Below are 19,953 nucleotides of genomic sequence, written 5' to 3'. Positions count from 1 at the left end.
AATGTTCTCTTATAAACTGATTACAAACCGGATGTTTTTTAACACTATTAGAAAAGAGGTTATTGCCAAAACAACTGAACTGTCAGTGATCGTTGCCTTGGTCAAGTTTGCATGGTTAGTGCTATCACAACAATTTTAAGTTTATTCATCACTTTTATCTATTTAAAATGTTTATGCATTATTTTAAATGACTCATGCGTTAAGTGTTGTGATATATTTGATGTCTCAAATCAAAACTCACCTTCTATTTTAGTATGCAATGATGTTACTCTAGTTTTATTGTTTGTTTGGCAGGTGGTTTGTTTACTTTTTGTATATATTTACATTCTTTTGGATGTCAGTTATTGTATGCACTCAAAGCAAACATTTTTATTTTTGCAGAAATCATGGCAACTATTCTAGTAGCAAATAGACCTTAATTGTTTGAATTTAGTGAAAAGTAATTTTATATGTAAATAATTAAAATTTGTTCATTTTCTGACAGAAAAGTCTGTCAATACAGACAAATGATATGCTAGCTAGCAACAGCTATATTAGCATAATGTGTTCATGTTCATCATAACCAATAACCTAAAGATAAAAATGATGTACTGTAAGTTTAAATTCACAGTCATGTAAACTTTAGACAGTGGTAGAAATTTACTGTAAAGTGACTTTCATACCTCAAAATCAGTCTTCTGTCGAGGTGAAATGATCCTGCTCCTTTTTCCTACTGAGCATGTGCAGAGTAAGTGTCACCACTGTAGCCTGTGTCTGATTGGAGGAACTGAGTGTGTTACCATCGCTCCCAGTCTCATAGCTAGGTAAGGCTGAACTATTTCAATTGTTGCATTGTAAGCCTACTTTTAGCTCTAACTATTTCGACTGTTTACCAATTTCTTTGAGGTAACTACTTAAATAACTATCCATTTCTTTTGGCTAACTAAGTCAACTTCTCTTCTTGTTTTGCGAACTGTAGCTTTCATGCACTCTCAAGTGTAACACACGGTGTTAATGTGTTACAGCTGACTCAGATTGATGGGCAGCTAGTTTGGTTACTGTAAATTTACCAAAGTATCGCATTACAACATTTTTGTAATCCTTGCTGTTTCCTGTTCTCCTTAACACAAATGTAAGGATATATATTTGTAAAGAAATTTTGCTAAATTCAGTTAAGATAATTTGTGGTTAATTACCTTGGGCTACCTCTGGCTAGGATCAGTTGGTAATGCAGGTTTACAAAGCAGGTAAACCACAGTTACAGTCATGACTGTTTTAAGCCCTGTCCTCACACAGACTGGCCTCAGATCCAACTCTTATCTCAACCATCTCACAATATTCACATGGACTACAGATGCAGAAATTCTACAGCAACAAGATAAGACCTTTGTGTTGCATTTAGGGCTCGCTCCGCCCTTCTCCAAACATTTTCTTTCAGCCAGTGCGCCAAGCAGAGCATCAGTCATCCCTGTAACGTGGCTTTGTGCTGTTCCTCTGTAACATGCCACCAGAAAGAGGTATGAATCATGCACATTGAATTCTGTCTGCCCCTCGCCCAAAGAAATTACAGAAAATTGAGAGAGAGTTGGAGGAAATCATGAACTGCAGGCACTTGACTCTACAAAAGAGAAGACATTGTTGTTCATGTTTAACCATGTAATCTCTTGATCGCAAATGTATTTATTTATTCCCTCAACAAGGACAATACAGATAAACATTGTTGAGAAGGGGTAATGCAACAGATGTAACATAAAGCACCGAGCTGAAGCTAATTTGCAGGCCTTGTCTCTGTTTATGCTTTTAAATTGGGGTTAAACAACCACACAAACAAGTGGATAAAACTGATTCTGCATAAAAAACAGCAGAAGAGATAAAACAGAAGGTGTGCATGTGTTCATGCATGTGTCTTATGTTTATGTGTGCACTGATACATGTGGAAGAGTTTGTGAATATTTAGATATACATGTATGTGACCAGAGAATCCATTCAAAATTCATTGTTCACATCTTTGTTGCTCTTTAAGTTGTTGTTGCATTTGCTATTATTTCACTATCTCAAATTTATTATCTTCTATAGCCTTTCTTAAAGCCCTTTTCTGGTTTTCACAAGATCTCAATTGATCTTGGTGAGGCCACAAACTGTTGAAATGAGGCTGTACTTCAAACTAAACCTCTGTATAACAAACAGATTAGTTTTATGGGATGAATATGCTTTTTGTGGCTTCAGCAGCTCTGTGTGTAGACATGACTACTCGCAGCTCTGGCCACATCAGAGTGGACAATGTCAAAAAGATAAATTATGCTTGATTTTCTTTACTGCATCAACTTTTACTGTACAAAATATATGGCACAAGCATGAAATTTACTTAGGATAATTTACTGTACCAACACATGATAACAAAGTCACTAAATCTTACAACTCATGAAGATCTTACATATGTGTTTGTGACTAAATAAGTGAAAAGTAAAGTTAAAGAAGAACGTTAATTAAGAGTTTATGCTCGAAAACTCAGCTTATCTGCACCATCAGGGTGTGTGTGTGTTTATCATATTTAATGGACAGGTTACCTTTTATTATCTTATTTTGTAAAATAAATTCTGCCTTTTTAGTGCAGCTGTGTGTTTTTGCACCTCCATTTTGTCACTGCATAAGAGCCAGTTGGGAGCTCGTCCAGGCTTGAATGACTCTGATTGAAATATTGCTGAATCCTGATTGGTGCACAGACATGTGCAACATCACCTTGGTATTGCCGAGCCCCGCCCACTTCAAACCAGCGAAAAAACCACAGAAAAAAACTGCACATACCAATTTTCTGTCATGTGGAGCAACTTAAACTGGCATAAAAAAATATCCAAGTAAAATTCCATCAGAGCGAGAAGCTTATTGGAAAAAAAAATGTTTCAAGGCCTTTGATATTTCAAGATAACAAGATAATTATTGTGCAATTTAAAGAGACAGGGGTAAAATGAATTGCTAAATAATTAAATTTGCTACCACAGCAGCTCTTGGCTGTTACACACCTCACGCAAACTGCTGCAGCCCAGTTATGATGGTTTACTGCTGAAGCCAGCTGAGAACATATTTTGATTGAAAGAGGCCAAAAAGTATCCTTGAGTCCTTGTGCACAACCTGACACTGTAGCCATAAGAAAGATCAACACAGTGAGTGTGTTCAGACATATTTTCAGAGCAAAATTACTTGATTTTATTTATTTATTTATTTAAATTTTGATTTAGATGTCAGTGTTATTCATATTATCCTGTCTGTCGATCAAGAAGTCAAACCTAAAACCACTTCAGAACAATGAGTCAAAAAACCACTGACAGCAACTTCTGGCAATGCAAGTCTCAGAAAAAATCAGTTTAGCTGTCAGATCATTTGATGTCTTTTGGCTGCTCAACTTAACATACTCTAAATCAATCCGGTGAAAATTACTTACAGCAGTAGCTTATATTACATTGTTTTACAACAACAATATTAGAAATGGTACAGTCCAGAACTGCTCTATATGAAAAGTGCCCTGAGATAACGTTTGATGTGATTTGGTCCTGTATAAATAAAACTGACTTGACTTGACATACAAGACTTTTAAAGATTGTAGGAATGGCTTTGATTTTGAAGGTCGGTGTGTTTGTTATCCTAGCATTGTTATTCAGTTATGACAGAAGCAGCCCACGTTGTTTCCTAACGCTCAGCAGGGTAAATAAGTTTTGCCCTCATATGAACCTCTCTGCACCTCCACAGCGAGCGGACGACGCACGTCATACATTGTTAACATACCAGCCATCAAACTGTCCACTGGGGCTCATTGGATGAGTCTAATAGCTTTAGCATGTGCTATAGTTTGTTTGTATTGTGGCAGTGTGCTGCTCGCTTATTGTCTTTGTGGATCACAGACAGCTGAAGGAAGCCCAGCCACACACACACACACACACACACGCAAACGCACGCACACACACATGACCAGTAGCGGAGCTGTGGCATTCACACATCCACAGAGCTGTACAGGATGCAACAGGTGACCCATCCTCGGATATGACCATTGTCAGGAGGTTGTTGTACATTTCATGTTGCCAGATTTTCAAGGAGAAAATCCTTTGAGGGTGAGGTGCAGGAAAACACATGTCACACCAATAAGTGGCAGTTGAATACTGGACAATAATGGACCTCCAGAGGAGGTACTGTTCATTTTCCACGCATCATAGATAAGAATTTCATCTGTTTTATTCATTAAAGGTTCTATGTGTGAGACTTATGGGGGTTCATTGGCAGAATATGTGTTGCCTAAATTAAATGAAGTTGAATTGAATATAATATTTCTAATCATATTTGCATCAGTGTGTAATCACCTGAAAATACAAATCATTGTGTTTTTGTTTCCTTATAATCTAAAGCGGGCGCAGCTCCTCTTCCACTGAAGTCACCATGCGGCACCGCCATGTTTTTACAGCTCACAACAGACAAACCAAACACTGTCTCTGACATACTATTGTGTTTTTCATGAGTTTTGCAGCCATTGTAGCACGGGTGGGCTCAGGTGGGTGCACCCATATTATAAAGAAAGACACAAAAGTGCCCTCTTGGATGCCCCTATGCCAGATAAAATATAATAAAGTGCCTTTATAGGGGACAAAATGTGATGAAGTCCCATATAGGCTGCCCTATGTACAAAAAAAATTATTTTGCCTCAACGTGCCTCAAATAGTTCCCAGTGTGTTTTTATTACAAAGTTGTAGTAGTTGCTGTACAATAAAACAATTTAAATCTAATCATAATTAGTGATTACGATAATTAATACAATAGAATAACAAAAAGTTTGAACATTCGCATCTTATGATATGGTTGAAAGCTCCACAATTAACAAGTAAGTAGACATTTTGTGTAATGTAAATGCTGTTTTAAGGGCTTTCACAAATGAATTCGAGGTAAAACACTTTCAAAGTCAAAAATATTTGTCATTAAAAAAAGGTGAAAGTTATATCCACCCTGACTCACCTTAAAAAATAACTGTCTCTGTAAAGGCCTTGTAGGTATTGATGTAACAGAATTAAATCAACACTTCACTGGTCAAAAAGTGGCCAAAAAATGGTCAAAACTGGTTTAAAAAACTGTCAGTTTTGCACACAATCACTAAAGAGCGATGATAATGGAGGTGAAATAACACTCTTCCCTCCTTTAAGTCCTCCTCCATGTTGACCAGCCCACTTCCAGCTGACCCTGCTCCATCTGGTAATTACAGTTAATGCACAGAAGTGCGTTACACTGACAATACAGAGAGACCGAGACAATGCAATTCTGCTGTTAAGAGATGCTTTTTAAGTGATCAATAAGAATTAAAGTGTCATTGATTTCATGGAAACCTTTACTTTAAGACACTTTGTTCCCTCTCTATATATATATGGAGAGTTTAGTGGTAATAGTGAGAGATATCTAAAGCTTCAGTGTGAGACCTTCAACACAAGAGTCACTGTGAAATCTGCAGGTTTCCCTGTTTTCTTCAGATGACTTTAACAAACCAAAAAGTCACAACTTGTATGATGATATCATGTATATGTTGCTTAGTTATGTGGTTAATGTTTCATGCCCTCATGGACACTGAACATACAATTTTAGTGTCAAAACATTTGTGAAGTTATTGCAAATTAAGACATTTATCTTCTGTCCCAGGCTCACAAAAAGCCCCCCCCTACTATAAACCACAACTCAAGGTCTTCATAGTCATCAAATCAGGGGAATTCTCCTAAAGGAGAGTGAATGTTATATTTAAAAAAAATCCTTGTATGACCAACACCACATAAAACTTCTTCTCTATCTCACCAAAGAAACAAACGATCCTTTTCTTTTCATGTATGTGCAATATGATCAAGTTATTAACAGGGGGTTGAAAAGAGTGGTTACATTTCAAGTTATTGCATCCAAAAATTCATCCTTCAATTGCTAAAAATTTCTCCTAGATTCAAGATCAAATGTTTTATTGCCATCCCAGCTTTTTAAAAATATTCGTTATTATCATACTGTCATTGTCACAAAGCCTGACAGCACTGTTTAATATAATCTCAGATGAGCTGCCAATTAGCCTTAATAAGACCTGTTCACTTTACATTGAATTTACTGTGAAGAAAAACCCACAGACTAACAAAGCATCCCATCCCTGCCATCTCTCTAACTTTATGATAAATGTATAAAAAGATAAAAAAAAAAAAACATAAAACACAATTTCTGAAAAACAAAGAATCTGCCACTGTCTTTTGTTTGACTTTATATCCAACCATCATTTTTTTTAGCCAGACGACAACAAAAGAAAAAAATCCAAAAAACAAAAACGAAAACAAACAAACAAACAAACAACAAAAAAAAAAAAAATACTATTTTAATGCATCAAATTATACAATAATAGACATGTAGACTATACCAGGCTAGCAAACAGAGGACTGTAACTGTAATAAATTCAGCTAAACAATAAGAAAAATCCAGCATTGTTTCAAAGGAGACCAATATTGACTGTTTTTTAAGTAGGATCTTATAAAGTCCCATGCTCCATTAAAATTATTATCAATAAGTCCAAAAACATCCAAAAAGTCAAGTTTACATAGTTTTCAGCTTTTTAGGATCATCCACTTGGCTGAGAGTCCAGTCCGTGTGATTATGTTATTTTAGAAAGACCAGCCCCCATTAAAACCAGTAAACAAACTATTGAACACAGAACATGTGTGTATTAAAGTCCCCATTCTCTCAGTAATGTATTACTTTTACCTCACTTGCCTGTTTGACCTTCGCTGTGCTGAATTTTTTATACAGACTCTAGAACGCTGTTGTCACATTCAAGAAGAATATCTGTGCTCACCTTAAATCTCAGTTTAACGTGCATACTGTATTATGTATTTTAACTTTTGTCAGATGTTTTTGGAAGCTGGAGCAACAACAAAGGAAGAAACAGGGCTGGCCGTTTTGATTGATTGTAATTTATAGTGATTTTAGTCTGATGGTTGATTGACTATGAAGACTTACTCTTTGCAAAAAAAAAAAAAAAAAAAAAAAAAAAAAACATCCAGAAGGGATTCTTTAGGACAGAATCCTTGTGTGTCTATTGTGGGGGTTCTTGACATCAAAAACTTACATATTCGTAGATTCTGGATTTTTAACATGGGAGATGAAGTACATGTACTCTTTAATCTTATTTTATAACTTATTTGGATTTGTGTGCATCCAATAATCCAGTGCCCCTGTATGCCCCCCTGTAAAGGAGCTGAGCATTTTGTTTGAGTTTCATTGAGTGTATGATAGTAGCACAAGGAGGGACATTTGTGCTAAAAAGGCTACAAAACAAGCTTGATTTATCTGTTAACTTCAGAACTTCATAATGTACTTTTGTACAGAACAAGGGCTGTTGATTTAACACTTTAGATGGATATCTTTCTTTGGTCACAGCTTAGATAGAGGAACTTGAGCAGGACTGCAAAAAATGTGATTAAAAAGAAAAAATCCTTAAAAAATAAATTCTGTTTGATGATAATTAGCAATATATAGCAGTCATCATCATCATCATCATCATCATCATCATCATCTTTAACACTTCTTACCCTCCATCACTTTGCAATCAGCAGTGAAGTGATTTCAATAAAACTAAATCTGCAACCATCACTTTCAGACAAAAAACAGACATTATCAGAATTAACTGGTGGATGTTTTCAGGCATATTTTAACTGATTATCTTTTTAAAATTAATTCAATCCCTAAATATTCTGGTGAGCCTACAGAAAAGGAGGGTAAACCCGGGAGGGTCTGCTGGGCAGCATCACATCCTGTCTGACTGAACTGGGTGTAAACTTTGAGTCGAGGCGGGGAGAAGAAAGTACAGTCTGTCTGGGAGGTGCCACTGTTGGTGCCACTGGTTTGATTCCCACAAAGTTAATGAAGTTGGATTATATTTTTGTTGCCTTGTAGACAAAGAAAGAGACAAGCCCGTGCGGAACTGCTTGGATATTCCGTCTGTGATGTTGTGGGAAAACTTTTATTGGACGATGTTTTCGCCGCTTCTTCTTCTGGGACGTTTTCCATGTATGAAGTATATGTTTTTCTTTTATTCCCACAGGCCATCTCTTCTTATTTTGCTGCCTCCAATATTTATACCGTAGCTGGTAATTAACATAATCTTGCATTCCTGTTAATTTCGACGAAATGAAGGACAACACGGACTCCGGATTGCCACCCAAACGCAGATTTTTTGGCACTTTATGAATGCAGCTGTAATCACCCAGGGGAGCCTCAAGTACTTAAATGGGTCCATCATGAGAACGAGACAATCAAGCTCCTTTATGCCTCAAGATCAGCTGCAGTTTCTGCACATTGTCTCTTATGAATAGACCGATCTCCAATTGAGCCTCTTCACTTTGGAGATTTTTCGATTTTCGATTATACAGCTATTGAAATTATGATGCGTCGCTTTTTTTTTTCTCTCTTAGCTTGGTGGCTCGGTTACTTTTTTTTGATTGCCAGATGAAATTGACACTCGGGTTGCCACTTATCAAGCGAAGCATTTCAATCCAGCGCTAATTGCAGATATAGTGCCATCCTTTCTTTTCACTGCTGTTTGATTGCATGGGAATACAACCTCCCAGCGCGCACAAGAAGAATGATCGATCGTATATAGGTTTTTTTTTCTTCTAATTGCATCAAAATGTCTTTTGTTGCCAGGGTTTAAATGCAGGAGAAACTGTTATTCGCTGTTTTGGACCGGATATAGTGTGGGCTGGGGCAGAGATGCGTAATGCGCAGAGCAAGCTCCATCTTCTCTCCAAATAGGCAGCGTTCAAGACCCGAAAATGGTGAGTCACAAACATCTGGACCGGTTTGGTTTGCAACCTTTTGATTTCTTTGCTTTTCAGTCTGTTGGTTTCGTTGATTCCTCATCTTGCTCCCCATCCTAAACTTTTTTTTGCATGCGGGATATAACTATCGCAGGACTCTGGAATTGGCTCAGGTTTAAATCATGAGGAGACTTAAGTGTACCTACAGGCTGTATGCATCTATGATCAGGGATGTTGTGGAGAGAAAACCCACCAAAATTCAATCTACTTTCAATTCAGTTTGAGGATTAGAGTTCACATAATGCAGCACCTTTAGCCTGAGATAAATCTTGTGTTATACAAATTAAATTAGACTTAAAATACTGAATGACCATAGCCTATGCGTGGAAGCACAAATAAATTAGCGGTAAGTAAATGTACAAATATATTACAATACTGGAGAAAATAAAGCTTTTCTGGAAATCTAATTATTTTAGTTAGTTAGTGTTATTAGTGTTTTATTTCCAGGACTGGATCTTCGTGTTTCTACGGACTACTTTTTTCAGTGACTCTACTCTTAAAATACATCAAAACAGAAAGAAAAACATAACAAGAAACGACGAAACCAGTCTTCTATATGAAGTAAAGTTGTCTTTTTGACGCAGTCTAAGTCGGAGGTGAAGAAGGAGTCCGGGGAGTCCAGTCCGTCGGAGGCCGCCTGTCTCTGCTCTCCTCCCGCGGCCAAGAACCAGTGCGCCAGCTGCGGCATGGAGATCCAGGACCGATACCTACTGAAGGTGGGAAATAACGAGCGGCCTGCAAGAGAAAAATAAATAATATTTACTTTGTCGCAGAGAATACAAGTCCGTCTTTTATGTTTGTTTGTATTTCTTATTTTACTCTTTATTTTTAATTTCTTTATACCCCAGATTGATCTCAAGCAAACAAAAGCAAAATAGATGAATGTGGTGATAATTTTACTCAGGCATTTTCCGTTACTGACAATTTTGCTCCTCGAGCTTCGTTGATTCTTTCTTTTTTTTTCTATTTTAAGAAAAATAGAGAACGAATTATTTTGTTAACATTCGGGGAGTTTTTAATTCGTTTTAATTAAAATGTATTCATGGTTCTTAAACATCTTGATGAAAGACTGAATGCATGCATCGGCCACACACACTCAGACGTGTGTTATTCTCTAAAATGTGTGTGATTGTGTTCTTATTTTAAATCTCCACAGGTAAACAACCTGAATTGGCACTTGGGGTGTTTGGAGTGTTCAGTGTGCAGAGCGTCTCTGCGCCAACACAACAGCTGCTACGTTAAAAACAAAGAAATCTACTGCAAACTGGATTATTTCAGGTAAGATTAGGTTTTATTTTTGCAGATACTAGAGATGTTAGCTTTTTTTATTTTTTATTTTTACGGGCTTTTATTTTTAGATCATTTGGTGGAGTTGATTATATCAAAATAAAAGAGTCAGTGAGTAGGCTACGTCAGAGAGAAATTCAGTTGTAGATTCACTTAATATTATTTCAGAATAAATGTGTTTTGTCTTCTAGTAGGCCTGCATTAATGACCAGCTGACATCTTTTGATTGGAGTTCAATTCAAATTTGTCGATCACCGAAATGAAATTAATTAATTAATTCAGCGATTCAAGTTTATTCAAACGAGTATTACTTGTTTTGCTTGGTTTTTTAACTTGTTTATTCAATTTTATTTCCATTCTTTTTACCCCGGTCGATTCATGTCAAAGTAGTTTATTTTGTAAAAAAATAATAAGTTGTGAGCTGCCTGTGCATTATAACTAGGCCTACATGGTTTATCCCTTTAATTTCGTGACCAGTTCATTTAACTGCGGATGTCTTGAATTGCGTTTGTCTAGTATTTGAAAAACAAATAAATTTAGGAACAATATCCTCGAAAAAAGAGACAAATGGAAAAACGTGTTTGATCTCTTGTTCCTCCGCTATATAACTGTGTCTCCGCAACCTAAAATACTGATACTATTTTCTCTTGATTTGAATTAGCCCAATCCTTTCACTGTATATTATTTGAAGCGCATAATAACTGTCGTCTTTCACGTTAATAATAAGAAACATGAAGACAAACAAAATGTATATTGTATTCTGCAAACCATAATTGTCTGTAGACATGAAACATGATATTTTAATGTTTCTACACTTCGTTCCTAATAAACCTGAAAAATAAAGGATCAAATAGCCAGTGAACAATTGAAAAATGACTGTGACTTATCATTATTACTTATTAATAAATATATTATTTTGTCCAGGTGATAAATTATTGGACATAATTTGGTTTACTTTTCTGGGTGTTTTTACAGCTAATTGATCTTTGTTCTCCAAGATCAACTTTGGACTCAAGTGTAACTTGATTTGGCTTCAAAATGTGGGTAATCACGATTTTCTCTGTGAAAAATATGCTCTGCATAATGGGCCATAATGACTTTTTGGTCTGCAAAATCTTAGAAGCAAACCACTTGAGGAGAATATGTTTTTGAAACTAATTCTGAGATTGTTAAAATCCAACATTGTGTCAGTGTTTCTGTCTGATCTCAGTCAGATCAGATTAATGAACAAACAGCTGGATTGCAAACCAGGCAAAGTGAGCTACTGCCCTAAAGTTCCCAATGCATTTTAGTGGGTTTTGGTCATTTGATTGATTGATTTACTATGTGCAATATTAACCATATTATTATCTTATTTTGTGTCCTTGTCTCTGAGTGGGGACTTTGTATCAAAATCTAGCTTTAGGACCTTCATTTGTTTGGTTTATATTGTGTTTTTATGATAACTGACAAACAGAAACTTCAGGCTGTATAGTTTCCACTGTAGATGGGAGGAACATCTCCTCTCACTTTTTCAAAATCCCACTTTCGCTACCTCCATTTTAAAGTTTATTAAAAATCTCTTAAAATGTTGTCCTCTTACTGTTAGAGGAGGTCTAAGTTGACAAAAATGTTGAGAAACTCATCGAGATCGCCTTCAGTCACAGCACAGGGCCCACTGCAATAATTATAAGCAGCAGTGAGTTATTAGTTCACCGTTTTGCCCTGGGGATAAACTTGCAGGCTACATACAGACTGGGGGAAATCCTGCATATTTTAGTGGAGCAGGTGAAGCAGCTGAACTTTAGTGTTTAGTTTACAGATGAAGAGTCTGTCTAACTCCTGACCAAAGCTCCCTGCAACAACAGTAACACAGATGTTATACACAACACTGCAATGATCTCTACAAAGTATTATGAAAGACCATCAAACAAAGATGTCAATTATATTTTCTACTGTTCTGTCTCAAATTGCTTTACTAGTTTTACTGTATTTAAATGAAATGTTGCTACAGCCTCAGTGAAGTGTGTGGCTATATGAGGGAAAAAAATAGCAAATATTGCATGGGGTTTGGTTAGCAGATACTAAAAAAAAAACTGCATACCATCAGGATATTTCCAGGCTCTGCAACCTGCAGCCAACCTTCACCCATCCGTTTCTTCCTCACAGTAGGTTTGGCACTAAATGTGCCCAGTGTGGCCGCCAGGTATACGCCAGTGACTGGGTGCGGCGGGCTCGGGGCAGCGTGTACCACCTGGCCTGTTTTGCCTGTTTCTCCTGTAAGAGGCAACTGTCCACTGGGGAGGAGTTTGGCCTGGTGGAGGGCAGGGTGCTCTGCCGCATCCACTATGACATCATGCTGGACAACCTCCGCAGAGCTGCAGAAAACGGTAACAGACGTTATGAAAGACGTATCTCTCATGGTAAAGGAAATATGCAAGAGTCAGGGCTTTAGTAACAAACGGAACAAAATATTCTGGCAACTCTTTGTCAAATGAGCGCTTAAGTTTCCGATGTTCCCTTTAAGTTTCCTCACAAGCTTTTTTCCACGCTGCATGACAACATCACAGATATATTCTGTATGAGCTCAACCCAGCTCTTTGCAGTCAACACTCTTATTGAGTGAAATATCAAAATACAAGGAACCATTTTTCATTTGATTACCATGTGCCTGATTTCCAACATGAATTATTAATATTTAATCTCAAAGGGATAGTTGGGATTATTTGCAGTAGGGTTGTATGAGGTATTTACAGATTAGTGTATTATGTATCAGTGTATTAGGTACAGCAGATTCCAGTAGGAATCGCACAACATATCAATTTAAGTGTAAACTATATTTAGAATTTTTTTTCTATTAGCCTTTTGTGATGGGAAATTGCGGTCACATAAGCCAAATGTCTCTCTCTCCAAACCAACCAAACTCCATAGGCAAAATCATTAATTTTTTCCTGTCAGATCACAGCAGTTGCTCGTCTACTGCTTGTCTAATCTCTCATTTTGTTTGTGTTATTGCGAGACTTCTGTGTTTAAAAAAGTTAGTTTGGATTCACTGAAATCACAGAATAACACAAACAAACTTAACATATAGAGGCAGTGGTAGACTTCAGATCATGTGTTCCGCAAAATAAAGTTACCGAGTTCGCCTATGGAGTCTGGTTGGTTTTGAGAGCGTGATATTTGGCTTATATAACGGCAGTTCCCCATCAGAAAAGGCTGTTTGACAACAAAATAAAGCAGTGAAAACATTATAAATATACTGTACACTTAAACTGGTGTTGATTTTTTATTTTTTTGGCTAAAATATCTTTTGCTGCCGTCCCTGTCCACAGCAGTACATTTAGCTTTTGTGCTGCTGCCCCTCTCTGCTTCTCCTAACTGGGGACATGCTGACCAGCATCTACAGTGGGCAACACATTGACTATGGATAGGTAGCTCATACAACCCCACATGAAATAATCCAAACTTTTGTCCACTCAGCCTGAGGTGAAATGATGGACCTGCTTCAACATCTGTAAAGTTAGGTTGACAGAATTTGGAAAAAGGCGGAGTTGTAATCACAGCCAGAAGCTGGGGAGAAAAGAAGAAACAAATTATTATCATTATTATTATTATTATTATTATTATTATTATTATTATTATTGAATTGCAGTTTGGCAAAGAGAGAAGTCCGAATCATGAATCCTAAAATTCATATAAACCTTGTTATTTCCTGTATTTCTTACACTGATAATACCTTCTCTAGTGGAAGACTGTATTCTCTGCTGTCCTGTCAGTGAGGAAAATATAGGCCGTGATAGTATAAATACTTTGGACTGTGGTTGTTGGCAAGAAAACATTTTAATTATGTTCATCGGGTTGTTTGGACAAATCTTCAATTTTATGACACAGTTTGAGAGCCGTAACAAAATTGGCCTGTAAACTCATAATTGTGTTGTTTTGTGTAATTTCACAATAAAATGAGTGAAATGTGAGTGAGAGCTGTAGTGACTGTGTTCTGTTAAAGGAACAGGACTGACTCTGGAGGGAGCGCTGCCCTCTGATCAGGACTGCCAACCAAAACCAGCCAAGAGGGCGCGGACATCGTTCACCGCCGAGCAACTACAGGTACACTCTGCTCTCACGTGTCTGTGTGTGTGTGTGTGTGTGTGTGTGTTCAGATACAGTGCAGTGTTACCTGTCTCTGTATATGTCATCGTGAGATCTTGACTGAAGGCAGTGTGTCCTCGCAGGTGATGCAGTCTCAGTTCGCTCAGGACAACAACCCTGACGCCCAGACGCTACAGAAACTGGCAGAAATGACGGGACTGAGCAGACGAGTCATACAGGTAGGACATGACAAAACATGCAGTTACACTATGATGCAGTTTTACATTTATTACACCAGTGGGTCCCCACCCAAAACCTTTTTGAGGGGTTGTGTGATAAGAAAGATGAAAAATGACATGATTAAGCTCCTCAACATCTAAAACATCTGGTTGTTTTAACTTTGTTTGTTGAAACAATCTGAAAAGGGGAAATCACTCTTTGATTGAGCTTTGGGGTGTTGCAATATATCGTGCTGATGATAACTGTGATATTTAAAAAAAATGAATATTGACATCATCTTAATAATACACACATGATAATATTGTGTAAATAATCCAGTGCCATTTAAACATACTGTATGCTCTTAATCATTTCCTTGTTTCCCGTTGTCACTTTGGCTTCCCAACGCCCTTCTTCAAACACACACACACTCTAATCTGTCTAATTCTTTTGCCAAAACAGAGACAAAACGCCCAAAAAACAAAGCTGAAGATGAATTTCCCTGATTACATTATTATGAAAACATGTATCATTATTTTTTTAAAATGATAACAATAATTCTCTGTAGATGTCAGACTAATATCGTTATCAGGAGTTCTTTTGGCCAAAATAAATCCGATTTCATGACAGCCCTAACTGAGCTAACTACAGTTTGTAGATAAGCTAAGTCACCATATTCTGTCTAACATGTCTAAAGTTATAAAAAGTTTTGGGAACCACTCAAATACAAAATGCTGCACATTAGTTTTTTGCTTTTACATGTTAATATGTATGTTGTATCTTACATTCACAGAAGGTTTTTAAAAGGCTGATAAAGAGACCAGCATTTTTTTAAATAAACAGACTACTTTTTGTTGATGTTCATCTTATTTAGATCTGTTGAATTTCATTATGGTGAGGTGAAATAATCTCTGAAAACTTATTTAGACTATAATGGGTCCCAGTGTTCTTGCTTGTAAAACCTTAAAGGCAGACTAATTCAGGATTTTCCCCCCAAAAATCCATAGACTCATACAAAAACAATCCCCTGCAGTCATCACCCACAACCCACCAAAAGTGTGTGGCAGCTCCTGCATGCATATCAACCCCACTCTCCACCCGTACCCTCTTATTTTCTCATTATTTTGCATTTGCTCTGGACGTTTTATCAACCCAACCCATCGGTCCTGTGAATGAGGCTCAACGATCAACTTTCTGTCGGGTGCATTTACAAACAGAAACCGACTGACTTAATTCTACATATTCTACCTTGAAAATGATGCTGGGTTTCCTCCTGAAATGGCCAGATTTAAATGAGGATTTTACATAGTAATATATTATTATTATTTATATAATGCCAATCAATAAATCAATAGCCCTGGTCCTCAGGAACAAAATTAAGTATGGCTCTGGGTTGTGAACTCTCTTTGCATGTTGTTTGATTGATCCAGGCCTCATTTGAGCATCATGTCTGGTCATGTCCTGTTCTCCTAATGGGAAATGAAACTGTACAGAATTCACTAAATTAGTTTTTTCCAAAAACCTCACAGATGTCACTGTTCAGTTGTGTCCTTTTTTGAAATGAGCTCCCACATTCAACAACTTCATAATTATGATAAAATGTATTTTATAACATTTTTTCTGTTCAAACCTAAATTCTATATGTTTATATAAGCCATTAATAAACTTTACTGCGACTATTCAGATCAAATAAATCTTAATTTTCAAACAGTACTGGTTATTCTGGAAAAGGAATGACTTAAAATGTGTAATACCCCCTGATTGAAAGGGTTAAGTTGTTGGGTAAAATCCTCCTGCAGCACAGCGCAGTGATTTCTCTGGCACAGACGCGTAAACAAATAAACAGGTGGGGTCTGGCGTGAAGGACAGCAGTCAAACCTTGACCCTGACTTCCACAGTGTATTTCTGCTTTCCGCACGTTCACGTCATCTCTCATGTTTCCCAGGTTTGGTTTCAGAACTGCCGTGCACGACACAAAAAGCAGCCGCCTCAGAGCAGCTTCTCTCAGAGCGCTCCGCTGTCCAGGATGCCTCCGTCGCTGCCAGACGATATCCACTACTCACCGTTCAGCAGCCCCGACCGACCACATCTACTGGCGCTGCACGGATACCTGGACAGTGAGTGTCAAGTTTTTTTGTTAGTGCTGCTTGATAGACAGACATGAAAATCAGGTTTTTTTCAAAGAAGAATGACACCCACTGCATTATATGCTCCATTTGCAGAATATTTAATAATTTATTTCCCAACGTTTAACTCTCACGTTAATACTCAACTGTCTCTAGGTGTTTGAATAGTGAACCAAGGTTCAGAGGTTTTTATTTGTCACACCAGTGTTGGAATGCGACTAAAAATATTAACTGCACTGATTGAGTTACTTGTACTTTACATGAGTGTGTCTATTTCATTTTACTCTAAACTCATATGGCACACAATTTATCTATCTAACATCTAACATTTATTCATTAGCTGCAGTTAGAAGTTATATTACAGATTAACCAGATTAAAATTTTACGTAGTAAAACATATGATCAGCTGCTACACATTAAACTACACAACAGTATATATTTTAGAATAGTTAGAATCAGCTAAATTATTGTGTTTGATACTTTAATTACATTTCATATTCACATTTTACTTAACTAATGTTTCAAATACAGGAGTATTTTATATTTCAGTATTGCTTTTCTGTTGTTTTACTTAAGTAAAGGATCTGAATACTTTCTCCACCACTGACAATAGTTGTGGTGAAATGCACTATAAAGTTTAAAAATTAATAATAATCCTAAATATTTGCAGTTTGTTCTGGTCTGAAGGTGGGCTGTGCAGTTTGTCAGGACATAAAAACGTCAAATGCGTATATATTTTGTCCCAGCTAGAGCTGCTATGATTAGCTGAATTAACAAACACTTTTCATAATTCATAATTTGATAATGGGTTTGAGTATGTTTTTAAGAGAAAAAGGTCAAAATTTTGTGATTCCAGCTTCTTAAATGTGAATATTTTCTGGTTTCTGGATTCCTCTTTGACAGTAAACTGAATATCTTTGGGTTGTGGACAAAACAAGACACTTGAGGACGTCACACTGATAGACATTTTTCACAATTTTCAAACATTTTATAGAACAAACAACTAATCAATTAATCGAGAAAATGATCGACAGATGAATCGATTATGACAATAATTATTAGTTACAGTCCTGGTCACCACTGTAAGGCAAAATCTGCAATAAAAATTTTGCAAGATTTTGAAAATAGGAATTTACTGTAGCTCTTTCTCCTGTTTCTCACTTTTTCTTTCTTGTTTTTCATCATCCGAATCGAAGACAAATGTGATGTTGTGACACATTTGAAAAACTGTACTGTTAAATATGCATTCAAAATATTTTCTGAATTTCTTCACAGTAACATGTTCAGATTGATCGACAAACTCATGATTGTTTTCTCTTCTTCTCACAGCTCATCCCTTCTCCGTCCTCGCTGCCTCGGGCCACTTGACCCATCCGTCCATCTCATTACCACAGCTTCCCATCAGCCGCTGACCCCTTGCATCTACTTTTTGCGGCGTCACCACTCTGATGTTGTCAAACAAATCCTTTGGGACGTACTGTCAGTAATCTGCTCTGTTTGGGAGTTAAATTCCCTCCCCCGGGGAAGCAGGGACCTCTGCGATCTGTTTCCAATCAAGCCGGATTCTTCGCTGTGAGACTGCTGAGCTCAACTTTGTCTTTTAAAGACATCAGACTGTGGCGATTGGAGAAATGTCCTGCCTCCATGCCAACATGGGAGGTTTTTTTGTCTTGTTTTTTATGATGCAGAGACGACCACTTTCATTTTATTTTTCCTCTTTTTGATGGGACACAAAACATTGCATCAGGTCAGAATATGTTTTCTTTTGTTTACCCACTCATACAAGGTATTTTAATTATATTGCTGCAATATGAGCTCTCAAAAAGAAGAAGAAGAAGGAGAAGAAGAAGAAAGGAGTGTTGTAGCAGTATTACAGTAAAACCTCAGCATTTTGTTTTGTGTTGGTGATGAGCACATTTGCAGCTTTACTGTTGTTTGTTGTTGTGTTGTTGTCAGAAAATGAAAACTCTTATTTATTCAGAACAAACTTCACTTTTAAAAAGCACTTTTAAATGTGTCTTGAAATTGAATAATTCAGTGATTGTACATTGTAAATACGGCTACAGTTTAATAAAAATGTATCAGAGCTGTTAATGAAAATGTTAGTGTTTGAATAATTGAGGATCAGGTTGATTTAATCATGCAGAGAGAGCAAAAACGAGTGCTTTGTGTGTGTGTGTGTGTGTGTGTGTGTGTGTGTGTGTGTGTGTGTGTGTGTGTGTGTCTGAAAATGTCAGGACAAACACACATTTTCAAAGTGAATGCATCTCCACTGGATGCACATTATATCAGGGCACTATTTTTACACTAAGAGCCACAGAAATCGAAAGGTCTCCTGTCAGAGGCCAAGTACCTGCATTAACCTGCTATTGAGAGCAATATACCACGACGAACCTGCACATTATCTCCAGTTTACACTCAACGGGAAGCCTGATCAATCCTACTGTGAAAATGATTATTTGGAACGACATTTTCACTCAAAGCGTGGTCATTGACCGGGCAGTGTGTTGGCTTTTGTGAGGCCTTTTAACACAGATTATCTACAGTTGTAACATTGATTGACAGCACTTAAGGGCAGCAATGGGAAGAAAGAATTGGATACTTTGAGTCAATTAGATCTGGATTATCCAAACTGGATCAATGTGGGTTTTTTAACCGCTGACGTAAATTAAAAGCGTGTTCCACGTCCATGCACTTCTAGTTTCACAATCTTCAGAGCAACTAGGATACAAGCTGGTTTTGTTGATATTTGAATCAAATCTGATGATCATCTCCCATTTGGTACTGATTTGTTTTAAATAAAACACAAAATATATCCAAACCTTGTTGATAAGGATCTCTTAAATAGGTTTCTAAGTAGTTGCTCAACATTTTGGGAAAAAAAACTTACCACACATCTGTCCATCAGCATGAAGCTACAGCCAGCAGCCAGTTAGCTTATCTTAGCAAAATGATTGGAAAGAGAGAGAACAGCAAACCTGGCTGTAAAATAAAGTGTATTTCCCAAAATGCAGAACTATTCCTTTACAGAATTGTTACCAAATCTGAAGGATATTTTGCTGTTAAAAATAAACCTGTCATTGTGCTCTCTAATGTGTAAATAATGACACTACTATTTTTATATAATCTCAGATATATCTTTGGCATTTTTGTACTGACACTTCTTGTTACCTCTGGCCAGCGTATTTTATACCAATATATCTGCAGTAAGAAAAAAACAAGTAATTTATCAGGTTCTGCTTGAAACTAGTGCTGAAATTAATAATTGTTTTTTTTAATTAACTGATAGATTAATCAATTTTTCATTAGGTCTGTAAAATGTCAGAAAATTATGGAGGTCAAAAAGGTTACAATGGGATTTTTTCTCTCTGCAATTTTGTTACATTACCTTACAATATATTTTATGT

The 19,953-nt window shown here is 36.8% G+C and overlaps 1 protein-coding gene across 3 annotated transcripts; it reads left to right on the top strand.

Moving 5' to 3' along the window:
* The first annotated feature begins 7,825 nt into the window (after nucleotides 1-7,825).
* lhx6b (LIM homeobox 6b) lies at nucleotides 7,826-19,195 on the top strand. 3 transcript variants are annotated; one of them, XM_084729502.1, is made up of 9 exons: nucleotides 7,826-8,037; nucleotides 8,674-8,804; nucleotides 9,431-9,562; nucleotides 10,003-10,124; nucleotides 12,285-12,502; nucleotides 14,119-14,219; nucleotides 14,345-14,440; nucleotides 16,366-16,537; nucleotides 17,876-19,195. In XM_084729502.1, exons 2-9 carry the CDS (start codon nucleotides 8,802-8,804, stop codon nucleotides 17,956-17,958), a joined length of 927 nt encoding a protein of 308 aa, XP_084585628.1. In that variant the 5' UTR covers nucleotides 7,826-8,037; nucleotides 8,674-8,801; the 3' UTR covers nucleotides 17,959-19,195. The 3 variants fall into 3 exon arrangements, with proteins under 3 accessions (XP_084585628.1, XP_084585626.1, XP_084585627.1); XM_084729500.1 differs by having other exon boundaries at nucleotides 7,827-8,037; nucleotides 12,282-12,502; nucleotides 17,876-19,194; XM_084729501.1 differs by lacking the exon at nucleotides 7,826-8,037 and having other exon boundaries at nucleotides 8,079-8,804; nucleotides 12,282-12,502; nucleotides 17,876-19,194.
* The last annotated feature ends 758 nt before the right edge of the window (nucleotides 19,196-19,953 follow it).

The sequence above is a fragment of the Lutjanus erythropterus genome, chromosome 10 (genome assembly GCF_056507025.1).
Source record: "Lutjanus erythropterus isolate fLutEry1 chromosome 10, fLutEry1.hap2, whole genome shotgun sequence".
In the NCBI taxonomy this organism is placed as follows: domain Eukaryota; kingdom Metazoa; phylum Chordata; class Actinopteri; order Lutjaniformes; family Lutjanidae; genus Lutjanus; species Lutjanus erythropterus.
This window is presented reverse-complemented; position numbering and strand designations above follow the sequence as displayed.